The following is a 17,147-nucleotide window of genomic DNA, read 5'->3' as shown; positions in this document are numbered from 1 at the left end:
AAAGGGGCCGCACCCCCGGCCCCGCTCCTGCGTTGGGGGGGGGGTCTCTCATTCCCTCGGGGCTGGCGCCCCGCAGTCCCCGGTGGGAGGCCAGGCTGTGCCCCCGCCATGGAGAAATATGAGGTGCTGCTGCCAGGCTTAGGCTCTGCTCGGCAATAAGCGCGTGGCTGCAGCGTTGTGGGGGTGTAGATGGTGCTGGAGGTGTCAATGTGGGGTGCATGGCCCTGAGGAGGGGCATGTTCCCTGGGCAGGGACTGTGGGTACAGGTCCCTTTAGGGACATGCTGTAAGTGGCTCTGAGCGGGTTTAGTGGTGCTGGAGGGGTTTATGAGGGGACATGGCCCTGGGGAAGGGGTGTGGGTACCCCTGGGAGCAGCACACAACCGTGGGAGGGGGAGTTGAGTGGGCCTGGGGGGGTTACATGGTCCTGGAGGGGCTGTGGATCGCCCTGGGGGTGCTCTCAGCACAGGGGATGCCCTGAAGGGGAGGGAGGGGAAGGCCTGTGTCCCAGTCAGGAGTTGGGGTGAAGGTGGGTGTGCCCCTAGTCCTGCCATGGGGAGCTGGAGGCCTTCCCTGTGTGGAAGCTTTCCATGGGGAAGCGAGCGGAAGGGGTTTTTGCCTCAGATGTTCTGCCCTAGCTGAGCAGGTGCTCTGGGGGTCTCCTGTGCCTGCAGGTGCTGGAGCAGCTCCAGCCCGGGGCACTGGGCACGATGCTGGCAGCTCGGCTGAAAACAGATGAGGGTGTCCAGAAGAAATATGCAATAAAGCAGGTGAGGAGGTGGTTGCTAGGAAAACAAGAGTTTGGCATGTTTGTTTTCTCCAGGGGCACCATGATCGTAACAGGAGACACAGGCTGGGTAGCTCAGCTGCTGTGAAAGAGTAGGCTTGCTCGTTATTGTGCTGCTTTTTGGGAAAATGGGAGATTCAGATCAGTTTACTGGAATGCTGAGGCTCAAAGTGGGGAAAGGGCAGCAGCCTAGGTAGGTCCCCTCAGTGTTCTCACCTCAGCTCCCTGCAGCCCTGACAGGAGAAGCCCTGGCTACCACACACTCATTTACAACTCTGTTTTACCTATCTCCTGACGCCAAAACTGCCCCAAACATTACAGATTTGAGCTGGCATTGAAAATTTGTGTCACCTCACACAGAATTTCCAGTCCAGTCACCGTGACAACAGTGTTCTGGCTTGAAGTTCCCCTGTGTTTCTTTTACAGTCTCATCCTTGTCTTTTGTTTGGTGCAGGTTGAATGCATTGACCAACACCAAGCAAATGTGGCCTTGAAGGAGGTATTGGTGCAGTCTTTTCTTTACTACTTCACTTACAAAGACCAAAGTCTTAATAGAAACAAGTCTTTTATCTACAAGGATTAGCTGAGTAAATAATAAGTAAATCAGGTAGGACTGTTTGTGGGGTGTGCTCTCTGCCCTCTGCTTGGGCTCAGGCCAGGATTTTGTATTAATTGTTGTTATTTTTGGATATGTAAATTCAAATGGACAATTCTTCTTGGAGAATAGTCCTTTCTTAGAGTTTTTATTTGTTTTGTGAAGCCAAGGCAAAACTCATGCTTTTGGCCTTTAAGCTGAAGGAGAACCTTGGTCTGTTTTAGTTTATTATTAATAACTCAATGTCTAGAGAACATATTTAATGATATGCTCATTTCTCAGAGTTGGACTTTTTTAATGTGAATGATTTGACTGGTTTTCTCTCTTTGTTGCACTTTTTTTTTTTTTTGGTGCAAATTTGTTGCAATGCCTCGAGTAAGAAGCATCAGAAATACTCTTAAAATACCAAAAATGGTTGCAATGAAATATGTGGAATAGCACATGATGGATGAGTCTCACAGTGCCCACTACACACAACATCTGGAGTTGGAAAAGAGTGACAAGAGATGTCTCTGCAGATGTTTTATCCTGGTCAGAGAGGTGACCTCTTTCTGTACCAAACGTGGCATTACCAGTAAAACTTGATCCAATTTTTCAGTTGAAATAAATATTGAAATCCATCTATTGAAATAAATGCGGTTGTGCTATCTGGGAGCGTGGCTCTTTTTAGTTTTTCTGTTGTGTCTGCACAGCCACAAACACAACTACAGAAGAGTAACTTGAGTTCTTTTTATCTTCCACATAATCAGCAAATTTGCTGAAGTGATTAGGATTTGTTAGAGCCCTACACGGAAACCACCTTCAAGGAGGTAAAAACCTCGTGTCATTGTATTTGCTGAGGCTTGAGCTTGCATGGAGGTTACAGGAAATAATGGCTGCACTTGAAAAATCGTCCTGACTTGTATTCTAAGATGTGTTTTCAGGTTTGGATGTTAGGAACTGAAGAAGGGGGTTGTTCACACATCATCCCCCTGTGGATCAGTTTATATCCTTGGATCTGTCAAGGCTGTTGCAGCACTGAGTAGAGTCTGAGTGAAATATTTTCCTTCTTTCCACACTTGTGGATGCAAATATTTAACAGAGCTGGCGCTTTGGAGAAGTTTGATGAGAAATGTGACATGAACAAGTCAGGAACTGGCTTAGGGTGTTATTTAAGGTCCTGTTAAAGGGAAGGACTGCTATAGAAAGCTCTCTATTTTATCTTTTTTTTTTATTCTATGCAGGCAATGGATTTGCTAAAACTCCGCCATTCACACATCTGTACTTACAAGGAATTGTTTGTGACTTGGAATAACGAGGTAAGAATGGAACAGGATTGGTTAAACTGGAATGTGTGGCTTATGTTCTAGGCACATAAGCATATTCACAGATTTAAACTTGGGGTCATTGGGGTGAGATGCTAATAAAGAAGGTTATTTGGTTTCAAACAAGCCTGGTTTTTTTTTGACTCCTGAATGAACACACTAAAAAGATGTGAATATGTATTTGTTGGAATCCATCACATGGCAGACTCCCAGATTCTGATGGGAATTAGTGTGCAATTCAGATTTTCATGCCTGCATGAAAACCTTTCTATAGGGGATCATAAGAAGCTGAAAGCCCTGACTTATTTATTTGCAGGTTTTCTTCAGTGCTTGAACAGAATCTTTGATGATTTCGTGGATGTATAATTGATTTGAATCATCCCATACAGCTTCAGATAAGATGCTTGATAGTGGTGGTTTGTTTCATTTGCTAAAACAATGAGCATGCTGTATTTTTAATGAAAGAAATTAAATATTATCTCTTCTGTGAGGGAATAATCATCTCAGAACCCTTTTGTACTGTGAACATCACACCCACCAGTTTGGTTTTGTCTTTCTTACCTGCAAACAATTAAGCAATTTTGGTGTAATGTTTTATTACAGGTCTCATCTCCGTTCCTCTGCCTGGTAATGCAGCACTCAGGGCAAGGAGATCTTTCAGCTCTAATCGAGGAAAAGAGGCAGAAGTCAGAAAAGATAACAGACATGGTAAAAAGTACAGAAGAGGCACCTGTTTGAACTGAAAGACTTGTTGCTTTTGTGGTATTTCTTCTTTCTGAAAATCCTCCCTAAAGTCTTCAAAGCACAGGAGGGTGGTTTTGGAAACTCTTCTGAAAGATATTTGAAAGTTACTGTCTTTGTGTGACACTTTCATGTCTATTCCTCTCCACAGGTGGTTCAGAAGTTCCTGGGACAGATGGTGGATGCTTTGTTTTACATACACAAACAAAATATTTGGCACAGGTGAGCAGAATTCTCATTCTCTTTGTCTGACAGGCCCTTGTTCTTTGCAGTGTTGGTTCAGCACAGTGCTCAGAGGCAGGGATTTTTACTCTTCCAAGAGGAGAAGTAGGGAGTAGAAATTCCAGACTTTAGATTAGTTTTCTTTTACTTCTGGAGTTACCTACTTCCTGAGTTTTGTCTGGAATATTCATTTGACTGAGGTATTAGCTCTTGTTTTTTTGAATGTTAAAAATTGCCTATCTCTGTAAATGCTCACATTTTGGTGGCTGTGATGGACAAAGTTTACTTTGTGTATCTGAATAAGAGACAACCCTTGCATTCCATGCTCAGATCAATTTGTGTCACAAGCACAAATTTTAAAGCATTTAAAGAAGAAAATAATTGTATTTTGGTTGATTATCATTTGTATATTAAAAAAACCCCAACAAAACACAAACAAAAAATGTCCAAACCAATCCCCCACCCCCCTCCCCCCCCCAGAAAACCCACCACAAATATCAACCCAACCCTTCTGAGGGCTAAAGATGCAGGGGATTTGTAATTATATGTAATTAGACTCTAATTTCACAGGCTGACAGAAAATATTTGTGTTGCAGAAATCTCAAGCCATCAAACATCCTTGTGACTGGTGGAGCATCCTTCATGCTTAGTGACTTCAGTACTGAAACACTTATGAAAGATGAGCTGAAGTGGAGAATAAGAGTGGAAAAAGGTAGGCATTTGTTTTTTTCTATTGTATTTTTAAAAGATTTGGTTGTGGTGGATGTTTTTAGTCCTCAGAGAAAAATTAGGAAAGAGGAAAAAGTTATCTTCCCTCTCCTTTCTCTGCATGAGACTATTTGTCTTCTAAATAGGATTTTCACAGGCAGTTGTCTGCAGCATTGTGTTTGCAAGTGAAAATTACAGATATGTCTGTGACCCTGAGCTCTGCAACCAAAACAGTTGGAATCCCTTTTAGCTTTATACTCAGAAACATCTTAGAAAATTGTTCTTTAGTTTACAGTGTGTTTTGTGGTCTTTGGAAGCACAATGCCAGCAATGTCACCCTGTGATTCTTGTTTCTACAGACAGCAAGTCTTGGATGGCTCCAGAAACATTTGGGTTTTCTTTTACTGAGAAATCTGACATCTGGTCTCTGGGCTGTGTCCTCCTTGATATGATGAGCTGCCTTGTTCTGAATGTGTGTAAGAGTGATTTATAAGGGATTTAAAGGGTCCTGGGCTCACCAGGATATCTGTAAATGAATTTGTGAGAGCTGTCTGACACTGTGCTCTTCCCAGGCAGAAGAGATAACTTCCTTACTGCAGGATATCAGAGGGGACAGCAGCTGCCTTGAGGGAGTCCTGACACTGATGCAGGATGGAGAAAGCAGCTATTTGCCTTTCTTTCCAATTTTACTGATGATGCTACAGATTGAGCCCGGCATGAGACCCACAGCAAGGTGAGTTCTGGCTGCATTCCCTTTATTGATTTTGTCCTAAACCCCTCCTACACACACAAATTGGGAATGTTAGCTGCTGTTGGAAAGGGTTGAGTTAACATTGCTTATCCTCCTGCCTCAACAAATTGAGTTATTAAAGACTTGATGTTCATTCAGAGTGGACACTGATATGCACAGGTGTCCCTTTTTGCAGTTATATTATAAATTCATGTTATACACAATTTTATGAGCCTGAACTTGACACCTAAGTGTGGCTTGTACAGTGTGAGCTCTTTCATTAGTTGTTTTGAAGTAAATTGTTTTAAGTTCTGTCAAAAAAAATCTAGTCTAGAAGTAATATTAGATTTTTTTAATATAAAAATTAAACAATGCCAGTAGATATTCTTTTTTACCTTACCAGTTCTAACTTACTGGTGCTGCCTTTGTCTCTCAAAATTCTAGGGATCTGGTCACTGTTCCATTTATTGGGAAATGCCTGGCTTTTGCTGGTGACACCTCAATAAAACTGAAGAAGTCTGTGTCTCCCATAGTAACAGATGTGCTCTTTCAGGGAGGAGTTGAAAGTGTTCTAGGTAATAAGGAGAATAAGATTAATGTCAAGGTGATTTTCATAGGAAATAGACCCTTCCAGTCAGGATGGATTCTACCTGGAAATAAATTCTTGGACACTCATTTTACCTGAAATAAAATGGAATCCTCTTTGGAGCAAGGATCACTACAGAGCCTTTTCTCTAAACTCCTAAGATTCTCAGCCATTCCTACTGCAAAAGTTAAGCAGGGTCACAGGTCATTCCTCAGAAGATTTGGGAGCTCCACTTACTTTGTTTGCATTGTAACGTATTTGCCAATTTATGCTACAAAGGATCTGCTCCATCATTTTCCTTCTAAGTAAAGGAAGATGTTCTTTTAATCTGAAAAGTCTATTGGAATAATGCATTTAAAGCTCCTGTTCCTGCTGTGATTTAATATTCCAACAGGTCCCCAAATATATATATATATATATATATATATATATATATAATGCCAAATACATTGTGAATCATCACACTTTGTAATAGTGAAATGTTTGATGAGTTGAGGGAAAACAATCAACAGTCCCTTTTCAACAATCCCAAATTTCACTATTTTCATTCATATGAATTCACATCTAGCACAAAACACAGACAATTGGAGTGCTTTGTGTTTGTGTGGAATGGTTAGAAGAATTTCCTTGGTTTCTTAGACTTCATGCAGGCTTCCTGGGATATTGAAGAAGTCCAGGCTAGAGGCATTCAGCACCTTGCCAGCTTTGTAAAGGATAAAAGTGGTAAGGCACTATTTGATCAATTTATTTATTTATTCTGCTCCTTCCTTACACTTTGAGATAATAGGAAGAGGAAAAAATTTCTAATGTCAATAAATGAAAATGAAATTCCTCTCTTCCTATTTCTCCAGGCCAGTAGCTGATAGGATTGTGTTGGTTCTTGTTCTGTACATGCTTTTGTTAACCAGCAGAGGTGTTTTACTGGATAAGAAAAATGGGCACTGGAAAAAAAAAAAAAAAGTGATATTTGAATTGGCAACAGACTGACATTTGAGGAAGGTGATTTCCACAAGTCCTGGAATGACTTGGGGGTAATTCCTGGGGCTGCAAGGCTGGCAGAGCAAAAGGAAGCTACACCTGGCTAATTCCCGTGTGTCTTGCAAAGCTGTGAGGGTGAAAGCTGTCTACTTTCTCCCAGAAACTGCACATTTTTCAAATGAAACTTTCAGATCAAGGTTAATAGTTCAAAGCACTGTGTTAAATCAGTTGTAAAATGCTCTGTCCTTTGACAGCACTTTAGTGCTGGGATTGGCTTATGATGTTAAAACTTAGGGTTATTTATAGCTTTAATTGATAAAGAAAAAGAATAATTTGGTTTTTCATTAGACTTACCTTTATCTTCAACTTAAGAAAGCTTTACTTGGTAATCCAGTGGGCTTTGGTTGTAAATAACAAAATGAATCTGTGGGATTCTCATCCAGTCCTGGTGACAGCAACACGAGGCTGTGCTCACATCTGGCTTGTTTGGCACTTCTGCACCATGACTGAGTGATGCTCTCAGCTTCACAAGTGCTCAAAATGGACCCCTAAAAACCATCCAGTTTTCCTCATCATTTTATCACATATTTGTGGGTACACTGAGTAGCTGTATGGGGTATTCTGAAAGCTCCAAGTGTTCCTGGAAATAGGAGTTGGGGTGAAACACTTTGCTCTGCAGATTCTGAACTGCATGGCTTGGCATTCCCTGCACCCCAGCACTTGCTGCATTCCAGTGTTGGCTACACTTGGCTGGCACAGCCTTCAGCTGTCTTTAATAGGAGATATTTTCCACACAGATTAAAAAAATTCACTCTGTTTTGTTCTCTTTGATTCAAGAACCTCGTCTCAAACAATTTCTTTTCCCCACAGCATTCCCCTGTCTGCTAAAATGCACAGAAGTGATCACTGGTGCCATGAAGACTCACATAGATTCTCTGGACTTACAAGTAGAAGGCTGCACTTTACTGCTTGAAATTCTTAGTCAAGGTACGATTACAAGACTTCCTCCTTCTGCTGGGTCGTGTAAAGATTAATGGAGCAGATAATGGGTTCAGTAATGATTTTGGGGATGAATGTAAAGAACTAAAGGAAGTTAAGCAGCTTTCTGGATTCTTGTGGCCTTCCTTCAGGACTGGCATACAGGAATTGTGTGTTAAGACTTAATTTTAAATATAGATACTGATCTTGTCCAACCAAGTTTGTTTTCATGTTGTGTAGGGTGTTACCAGAGTGCATAAATAAAAGACTCTCATTGTTTTGGTATTTACATTTGAAACCATAAAAGTGGTTTTGGGTCTCCTGTGTGGTCCCTGCTGTCACTTTCACGGCAATTTACCCCAAAACAACCTGATAATGACACAAGCTTAAAAATACTGAGAATTGACTTGCAGAAAATGAAAGTTTAAAGTAACTTTTGCTTATTTTATGTGAAGTAGTGCTGTTAATTGAATGTTTTGCTATGCTGACAGCAGGGCAGGAGGGTTCAGATTTCATTCAAACCCACTGAAATCTTTGTTCTATTCCAATGTTTGTGGTGACAGCTCTGGAACACGGGGTGATGATGGCCCTGGATGAGTGCGTGGCCAGCTGCCTGTTAGACACAGTGAGAAAACACTCTGAGAATGAAGAGTTCCTGTCATCACTCTGCACATTATTGATGATGGTTTCAGCCAGTGGTGGGTCACCTTGCTCATTCTTTGGGGAATATTAATTTATTTTTGTTTTCTGAAACAAATCCAAGATACAATGCAGAAATGGTGGCTTCACTGAGAGTTGTAGATATCTGTGGGCATGTATTAGTTTAATAGTGGTAATATTGGTAAGATTGACCAGATATTGATAAGAGAACACCCCTGAAAGTATAATATACAATGCTGAGGCTTCAGGGACTTACAGGACCCCTCTAATAGATACAATTCTGTATTTCCTCTTGGTTTGGAAGCAAGTACAAACTCTGCAAATAGTAGTGCTTGAGATAACGAGGGCATAGAACCTGAATTCTATTTTGGACTGTGCCATGATGAATGGAAACCATTGTACCTAGTTCTTCTGCTTTGTTTCCTTCTGAACTTGTAATTGCTAAATATTTGTAGTATTTTTAGTTGTTTTCAGTGTCAGTTCAACAGTCATCAAAGACTGTTTTTAGAAATGGTTACAGAAGGATTTAGCAGCAAGGGTGTAACCTTAAAAAAAATTATTACAAAAAGTCATGTGTGAGACCAAGCTATTTTTATCCAGCGTTTCCTAATTCTGAAGCTTGGTTTGAATCGTTAAAATGGAAACAGGTGAAAAATTGTAATTTACACCCCCTCGGTTCCTTTCCTGCTCGGTGAGTTTAAAGTCTGTGAGGAAAAAGGATGGGCAGACATCCATTTGAAAGGATCAGCTGTGTTAAGTGCATCTTGTTAAAGAATTCGGTGTGTGCTCTTGCTTTCTTTTGTCCAGCTGATGGGCTCATGTTGCCGGTTTGTTCTCTCAGTTTAAATACGTTTAGCGCTGCCTGTTTCGAGGCCAGTGAGTGAGACAAAAATACCGGGTTCTATAGAATTTCTGTGGTTTTCAGAAGTAGCTGCGGAGAATCTCAGGAAAGTTGGAATCATTCCAGACCTTCTGTCAATTTTAAGACGTTTTCTTCATAATGACCAGATCTGCTTCTCTTGCTGTGCCGTTCTCTGGAGCTTGGCTGTGAGTGGTAAGTAGAACACAGCCAGTATTGTGCCTGCTCTCATGTGACTGAAGGGCAGCAGGTATTGTGCCTAACTGAGTTCAGACATTCCTGTCGCTGGGATTGGAGTTTTCTCCCATTCTTGTTGGCAGGGAACTGGAATGAGATGATCTTTAAGGTTCCTTCCAACCCAAACCAGTCTGTGATTTTGTGATTCTGGAGAGTTATTTCCACAGCACTGCTAGAATCACTTTGTGATCCATTAAATCACAAAGTGATTAGATTAGATAAAAATAAAAATTAATGCAGATTTTTTTTAGCAGCCCTTTATGTGATAAGGTGTCAAAGCCAAATTTTTGCCATTCAGGCCAAGACGTGACCTGATTTTATATTTACTGATTTGTTTCTGTGACGTGTTCTTGTAGAGGTGTGTGGTGTTCTGATCATCAAGGAAGGCTGCAAGCACAGACTGTGCACAGTTGCACTTGGTGTGTTTTATTCCCTCTGTACAAAAAATCACCTGTTGGATTTATGGGAATCTCCATCCTGCAGCCCAGATTCTGTCAAAACTGTGGTTATTTCTGGAGGTTTCTTGCTGTGATCCCTCTGCATAATTTAAATGGCAAAGAACACAGGTTCCTGCAGAAGTTCAGCTTTCCCCAAGAAACAGAATTATTTATTAGTCCTGTAGCATTTGGTCTGGTTCTGTACATTTTTGATTCCTTCCCTCTGCTGCCCTCCAGACTAAAGCAATGTTGTATTATTCCAATGCCAACACCCATTAAGGTTTCACTGATAAAATTTGACATACAATGATATTATCACTTGATTAAATAACTCTGCCTGATGCATTTCCTTTCTGTTAAGGTAATTCAGAGAATAATGGAGACCAAGCAGTGCTGGAAAGTGCTGTCCCCGTCACCTCTGCAGTCCTTCAGAAACACCTCCAGAACGGAGTCGTTGCAGAGTCTGCCTGCTCGGCTCTGTGGGCACTGTCACTCCAAGGTGGGTGTTCCCAGTCTCCTTGTCCCTTGGGCATGGAAAAGGTCTGTGTGTCAGTGGTGAGCCCTGCAGTCCAGGCTGCTCGGCTGGAGGAGGCTCTGCAGATGGCAGCAGAGTTAGGAATTTGCATCCTCTCTTGGTCACTCTTCCCTGCACTCGCTGTGTGACTCCCTAATGGAGCCATTTGTGATGAACTGCAGCAATTAAATCACCAGATACTGCTAATGGGGACTGCATTGGTGGGCAGGCAATTTGCTTGGTTGATTTGGAACAATATTTCATGTTAAAAAAGAAATCATCTCTTTCATTATCATGTGCACTTAGGAACCCGTCATTGCAGTAGTCCTGTCTTACACCAGAATATTGTCACATTTACCTTCTGCCTGCCCTTGTGGCATTGATCCACTGGGAAAAGCTGAGCAAAACACCCTCAGCAATCTCATTTCTATTCCCCATCAGCAGAATAAGTTGAGTATTCGGGACTCTTTATTCTTTTGGCTTGGAGGACATTGAAATTTTGGGGTTTTCTGTGTGTTTTGTTTATTTTATTTAAAGACTGTGTAACAGAGAGTGACTGTGAACCCACAGCAGCACTTCTGTTGGATGCACTCAGGATGAACCCAGAAAGAGCAGTGCTGGTGAAGAATGGCTGCCTGGCATTAGCCAGCCTTGTGAGGCTGTCAGGTAACATCCTGCAATTCTGGTTTTATTAATTACAAATCAGCTCAATCAATATGAAAACAATCATTAAAATCACTTCTGCCCTGCATGACAGTGTCAGCTGCATATCTGGTCTTCTTCTTGTTCCCAAATGCTTCAGAATAGCTTTTAGGAAGACTGAAAATAATGGGCACAACTTCCTGAAAACATGACACGTGCCAGCTGGGGAGGGGATGGGAAGCAGATCACGCAGTCTGCAGCTACAATGAGCCCAGCAGTGTTTGTCCTCCTTGCAGAAACTGCAGCTTTGGCAATTCTCCTGGACTCAAAAGGCAGTGGAATAGAGCTGATCAAAGATGAATATCATCTTCACTTCGATGAGCCAGGGGTGGCAGAAGCTCTGTGCCTGCTGATCAGCGAGATGGTTCAGTATGGTGAGATGGCTGGTGCTGTTACTTGCTGAATCTCCTCCTCTATCCCAACCCCAAAATCAGTAAAACCACAACAGCAGCTGCTCAGGGACATGTTAGTTGTTCTAACAAAAGACTTCCTTTGTGTCTGAGGAAGTTCCAATTCATCCTCCTGAGAATTCACTCCACTTGTTCCCAATAAATGCCACTCTGGTGGTAAAACATTTTAACTTCATCTTACCTTGCCTTCTCCTTGTGTAGCTCTGCCCTCTCCCTGTGCTCCTTTAGCTCCTGCTCCATTGGCAGTTGTGCTTTAACCATAAATTATCCTGTTCATTGACACTGCAGACGAGGTTATGCTGGATATGAAGTCCCAGAAAATGGAAAAGCTGCTGTCTGAAATAAAACTCCAGTTTCCATTTAGCACGGTATGGAGAAGTGTCTCTGATAATAAAGAGGGGGTGCTTAGTATATTATTTCTGGTGATGGATTTTGATCATAGTGCAGAAATTTAGAGAATTAGCTGCATGTGGAGTGAAGAGTGAGTTTGTAAGCATAGTTCTAACTGAGAACTAGTGGTTGAAAGTTCTTTTTTCTTGTTGTTTATGCTGAAATTTAAAAAAAAAACCTAATGTCCTTGCAACATTAATTTACTACAGTCTTCATGCTAAACCAGGCTAAAGTTTACAGGAATAAAGCCATAAGTACATTACATCCAATTTATTTTTGGTTTGGAAGTGGCATCATTAACAAAATAAACAAAAAACCAACAAAAACTTTCTGACAGTTTGTGGGAAGATTTAACATACATTAAATTTCACCAAGTAGTCACATTGAAAAAAGGAAAAAAACAGCCAAGTTATCAGAGCTATTTAATGTGTTACACTAATGATTCTTTTGCAATGGCTTGCTGGCAAGAAACCAATGATTAGGTTTGTTCATCAAGCCAGTAAAACTGGTTAGTCTTAATTTTGCTGATTTTAGTTATGTGTTTATAGAATTGGTTTCAAAGACAGTTACAAACTGTTCTCCAGGGTCTCCTGCAGGCATTGCCTGCACCACTTTAAGCAACACTGCAGCCACAGGGTAGTGCAGAAAAAAATAATCACAGATGAGGAGAAAGCTCCCTCTCCTGTTGTAACAACAGCAGCCACTTTAAAGACCCATGTTAGACACATTGTTTTTATTAATAAACAACTACAAAAATAAGTGGAGCAACAAGGTAATCTTCTATTTGACACACAAATAATCTTCCCATTTCCCTGCAGGAGATTCTGACCCTGGTGGATGCCACACTCTCAAAACTGAGGAAGGAAAAATGCTTTGTCTGAGAACAAGACTTGGGCACTGCAGGATACCAAAGCCTGGATCCTCCATTAGAAGATTCTTCTCACCAGGAAGATGAATATTGGGCTATTAATAATATAAAAACAGGTATTATTGTTGGTTTAGGTACCGAACTGTGTGACTAACAGCAATAATTAAGAATTCACCTTGTGGTTGACCTCACTTTGTGCACCTCACCATACTTGAAATAAAGATTTTAGTCCGGGCAGTTTTGATAAAGCAATGGCAGTTTCTTCTTTCATCTACCATAATTAAATTTCTTTTAACTTAGTCAGTGTCTGTTTCCCTTGAAGAAATTTAACTGAAGTTTCTTCCCAACTGCAGGCATTTGTCACAAAGGTGGTTTGAACACAGTAGCAGGCATCAGGCACAGGGGCCATCCAGCAGGGATACCAGCAGCTTTCTTGGACAGCAGCATTCCTGTACTTCCAGGTTATTGTAGAATTGTCTTTGGATTGATTTTATGAAGTAGCTGCTGTCAGTTCTGACTTATCTCTAAATTTGGAATGTGACATGAAACCAGCAAATGCTGCAGATGGAAGATTCTACCCTGTGTTTTTAAGTTTTACAATTTTTGTTGTTAGCTTTGTTCTTAACAGCAGCTTCCCATTTCTTTTTCTCCAAGGTGTAAAGTCTCATAGCTGCTTGTGCATCCTGGATCTGGAAGAGAACAGACCAGATAAAGATGTGAGATAATAAGCAGCTAAATCTTCCATCATTTTAATACATCCTTCCAATTAGCATTTTATGATCTCCCTTTACATTTAGGCTCTGTGCCTAGTGAAAGGGATAAATGGTGTATTTAGAGTCCAGGGCCCACCACAAGGCTCTGCACTTCTGATTGTCACTGGGAAAGTCATAATGAAAAAATTCTCTTGATACAGTATCTATGAGCTCCCCTCCCAATTTTGCTTCCCCAGTTCATTCCTCTTTTCCATCCTCCTGCCCGCTGAAAGAAAGGCTCTCACACTGTTTATGCATCCTGCCACAGTACAGCAGGGCAGAATGCTGCTTTCAAGGTAAGCAGATCTTGACCATTACCTTTTCCCCTGGGGATTTTAAAATAACAAGAATTCAGAGTTAAGAGCTGACTTGTGCAAAAGCTGTTTATGAAATAAGGAAACAGTGAGCAAGCCTAGATGACAATGTCACTGCTACTGGTGTCCAAGCAGAGCTTGCTGAGCTTCACTGGAATGAAGGCACAGCATTCTGGACTGAATCCAGAACGCAGAGCTGGATGTTCTGAGGAGGTACCTACCGAGCAGTGCTCTGCTGTCTGCACCTGAACATTGAGCAGCTTCTCACAGAGCAGCTTCAGGGATGGCCTGGAACTCTAGAAACAGAGTAAGATCATAAACCATGCTGTCTCACAGGACTTGAAACAACAGAGAGGGGTGTATATATAAAAACATTATGCTCCACAAAGAATAGCACATCTTAGCCTCTGCTGGTGAAATATCAGGAATAATGAATGCATTATGAGACCTGTGTGCATAGGTAGGAAAGAAGGAACAGGGTCAGGTAACAGCAAGCACAGGAGCCAGTCAGCAACTCTGGAGTCTGTTAATTGAGCTCCTTCCCAGCAGTCTCTTACCTTGACTCTCTCTTTGAAAGGTTTGTATCTCTGTGTGTCCCTGATCTTCTTCTGAGGATGATCAAGAAATAGGACCTAGAAGAAATCACATTTTCAGACTAAATGTGCTATTGGATGAAACTTTACAGAGCTGAATGTGCAGCTGCCTGGTTTTTCCTTCCATCCATTATAAGAGACTCTTTAAAACCACGAAAGGACAAGACCCAGATCATACAGACACAGGCTGGATTCAGGACCACGCTTTCCAGGAGTTCAGGTGTGTTCCCTTGATCCAGAATGATGCATTAGAAATTTAATTTTCAATGTACCTTTAGATCATTCTTTAAGGCGTGTCCAACTAAAATCCTTCCCTTCAGGATCTCAGCAACCTCCTTCTGAACCGTTTTAAAGTCTTCACCTAAAAATGCCACACAAGGAAACATTTTCCATGAGCAAACACTGCATCTTTTCTGGGAAGTAACTGTATCCTTGGGACAGTAGTTAGGCAAACTGCACAGTACACTGAATCCCTGCTTGCTAGAACATAGAGGATTCCATATAGAGCACAGCATGAATAGGAAATGACTTTTTTAATACCATACTCCACCAGTTAATTCCTTCAAGGGCATTTGTCATCACTGCATAAAAGCACTTCTTCCCACAGTTTTTCTTTGCATTAAGTTTAACATAAATCTCAGCATTTTGTTTCCCCAAATTAGGTCTCAAACTGTTCCAAGCTCAGCCAGTGAGGCTTCTGTGACAACCCCCATTGAATGAAAAAACATTCTGGGGGGAAACCCCTCGTACCTGTGTTTATATTCTGAGGCCGTATGCCACTGACAGCTGTCCTGTAGTCTGTCACCTTCTCTGTAGGCTTGACATACTTGTCATAAATGCACTTCCCAAACTGGTTGACGATGGACACCCGAGCCACGATGCTGTCCTCGCCCTTGGGGCCCACCCCCACCATCTCACAGTCCATGGCCACAGCTCGGGTCAGCCTGAAAGGCAAAGGGACAGCTTGGGGACACCTCTGCAGGGCCCAGGTGGAGCTCACGAGGTTCACACATGGATCTGAACAGGGCAAAGCCTGTCAGCAGATGAGGGGAGATGTCAGCTCAGTGTGCACCTGCACATCAGTTCTCAGAAGCCTCTGCTGCCATCCTTCCCCCTGGAATGTCACTCACCCATCAAAAGCCTTTTCCTTCACCAGCACCTGCTCCACAGACTGGGATTGCTCCGTTTCAAGTCCCAGGTTCCTTCTGGCAATTTTTGCTGCTTCAGGTCCTATTGCTGCTTCAATATCTTTTGGATCAACATCATCAAACCAGATGTCAGCCCTGGGAAGAAAAGATGTAATTACATTTAACAGTCTCAAAGCAATCTGGTGTCTGTTGTATAAAAAGTATGTTTACTTTTTAAATCAAGAGCTAAGCCCTGTGAAAATTAAGTCTATGACTGTCACCTCTGCAGGTTTCTTGCTGTGTCTGAGGAGTAGGGGCAATGTGTGTCTTATTTCTTCCAGAATTTGGTCTGGGAGAGTGCAGCTGTTTTGAATGTACCTCTCTGTGCTCCCCCCAAAATGAATATTCACATCCAGAGCTGCTGCCTTGAAGTACTCACTCTTTGGGCTGCTGCTCCACGTGTTCCTCAGCTTTCCTCCTCTTATGTTTTAGCTCATCCTTCTCCTTCACAACAATGCCATTTTTCTTCTTTTCTTTGCAGCCTTTCCCGTTGCTTTTGGTGCCATTTAAGTTCTTATTCACTGTAACCCCCTTGGATTCTGGCTTGCCTGCAGGAGGACTGTCTTTAGCAGAACCAGTGACCATTTTATTTGTGGATTTGGTCTTTACCACAGTCCCATTCCCATTGATTGCTGGGACTTGTGGACTTTTGGTTGCTTTGAGTGGCTGCTTCTTTTTGGTGTCTGTTTGACCCGTGGAGAGGGGTTTGCTGGAGTTATTTGCCTTTTGTTTCAGTAGCTAAAATGACATTAAAGTAAAAAAAAAAAAAAAAAGGAAAAAATATAAAGGAAAAGAGCCCAGAGAAGAGAAGACTTTAGGGTGACCTAATTGTGGCCTTCCAGTACCTAAAAGGAGCCTTCAAGAAAGAGGAAGAGCGACTACTCACAAGAGCCTGGAGTGACAGGGCAACAAGGGCAATGACCTCAAGCTGCCAGAGAGCAGGACTAGATGGGATATGGGGAAGAAATCCTTCCCTGTGAGGGTGCTGAGGCCCTGGCACAGGGTGCCCAGAGCAGCTGTGGCTGCCCCATTCCTGGAAGGGTCCAAGGCCAGGTTGGACGGGGCTTGGAGCAGCCTGGGACAGTGGAATGTCCGTGCCATCGCTCCGTGTCAACCCCACCGTGGAGCCGCATTCAGGGAATGCCAGCCTGGCCCCGGTGCTTCCCCGTTCCGTCCCCCCGGGGCTGTCTCCCGCTCCCCACACCGCATCCCCCGGTGCCCCTCACCTCCTGCAGCGCCTTCCAGTTGGAGGAGAACTCCTGGGGGCTGCGGGGGGGACCCACGGCCGCCATGGCGGCGCTTTTCGACACGGCCGCCGCTTCCCCGAGGGCCTTCTTCTTCTTCTTCCTCCTCTTCTTGCTCTTCCCGCGGGCCGCGGTGCTCGGCCCCGCCGCCTGGGCCACCGCAGGACTCTGCTTCGCCATGCGGGGCTCAGCGGGGTGGGACCGGGACCGGGATCAGGGGGCAGCGAGTCCCAACCGCGCCGGCGCTACCGCAGGGGGACCGGCACAGCACCGCACCGCCCCGGCGGGGAACGCCGACCCGCGCTTGGGTTCCGGAGCGGGGGGGGCGGGGGGGGATGGCTCCGGAGTTCCG

The 17,147-nt window shown here is 43.1% G+C and overlaps 2 protein-coding genes across 2 annotated transcripts; one reads left to right on the top strand and one right to left on the bottom strand.

Annotated features, from left to right (window-relative positions):
• The first annotated feature begins 51 nt into the window (after window positions 1-51).
• Window positions 52-12,942, top strand: STKLD1 (serine/threonine kinase like domain containing 1). Its single transcript, XM_019284746.3, has 19 exons — window positions 52-123; window positions 674-769; window positions 1,241-1,285; window positions 2,605-2,679; window positions 3,289-3,393; window positions 3,578-3,648; window positions 4,245-4,360; window positions 4,716-4,828; window positions 4,929-5,089; window positions 5,531-5,661; window positions 6,312-6,395; window positions 7,521-7,637; window positions 8,192-8,326; window positions 9,214-9,342; window positions 10,183-10,320; window positions 10,873-11,001; window positions 11,274-11,411; window positions 11,736-11,815; window positions 12,656-12,942. The coding sequence occupies exons 1-19, from the start codon at window positions 109-111 to the stop codon at window positions 12,716-12,718; spliced, it is 1,941 nt and encodes a 646-aa protein (XP_019140291.3). The 5' UTR covers window positions 52-108; the 3' UTR covers window positions 12,719-12,942.
• On the bottom strand, window positions 12,093-17,086 carry REXO4 (REX4 homolog, 3'-5' exonuclease). The gene is made up of 8 exons (XM_039561423.1): window positions 16,778-17,086; window positions 15,931-16,289; window positions 15,495-15,647; window positions 15,115-15,308; window positions 14,637-14,725; window positions 14,329-14,403; window positions 13,993-14,067; window positions 12,093-13,394 (listed from the first exon to the last, which is right to left on the bottom strand). Exons 1-8 carry the CDS (start codon window positions 16,973-16,975, stop codon window positions 13,293-13,295), a joined length of 1,245 nt encoding a protein of 414 aa, XP_039417357.1. The 5' UTR covers window positions 16,976-17,086; the 3' UTR covers window positions 12,093-13,292.
• Between the last annotated feature and the right edge of the window lie 61 nt (window positions 17,087-17,147).

The sequence above is a fragment of the Corvus cornix genome, chromosome 17 (assembly GCF_000738735.6).
Source record: "Corvus cornix cornix isolate S_Up_H32 chromosome 17, ASM73873v5, whole genome shotgun sequence".
Taxonomy (NCBI): domain Eukaryota; kingdom Metazoa; phylum Chordata; class Aves; order Passeriformes; family Corvidae; genus Corvus; species Corvus cornix.
This window is presented reverse-complemented; position numbering and strand designations above follow the sequence as displayed.

Excerpts from the sequence above, each read along its gene's own strand:
- STKLD1 (XM_019284746.3), top strand. Across the intron at positions 3,649-4,244 it reads AAACAAAATATTTGGCACAG|AAATCTCAAGCCATCAAACA; the intron begins GTGAGCAGAATT and ends TTTGTGTTGCAG. Across the intron at positions 7,638-8,191 it reads GCTTGAAATTCTTAGTCAAG|CTCTGGAACACGGGGTGATG; the intron begins GTACGATTACAA and ends TTGTGGTGACAG.
- REXO4 (XM_039561423.1), bottom strand. The coding sequence starts at position 16,975 with ATGGCGAAGCAGAGTCCTGCGGTGGCCCAGGCGGCGGGGCCGAGCACC. Across the intron at positions 15,648-15,930 it reads GTGGAGCAGCAGCCCAAAGA|GGCTGACATCTGGTTTGATG; the intron begins GTGAGTACTTCA and ends TTTTCTTCCCAG. Across the intron at positions 14,726-15,114 it reads GCCTCAGAATATAAACACAG|GTGAAGACTTTAAAACGGTT; the intron begins GTACGAGGGGTT and ends TGGCATTTTTAG.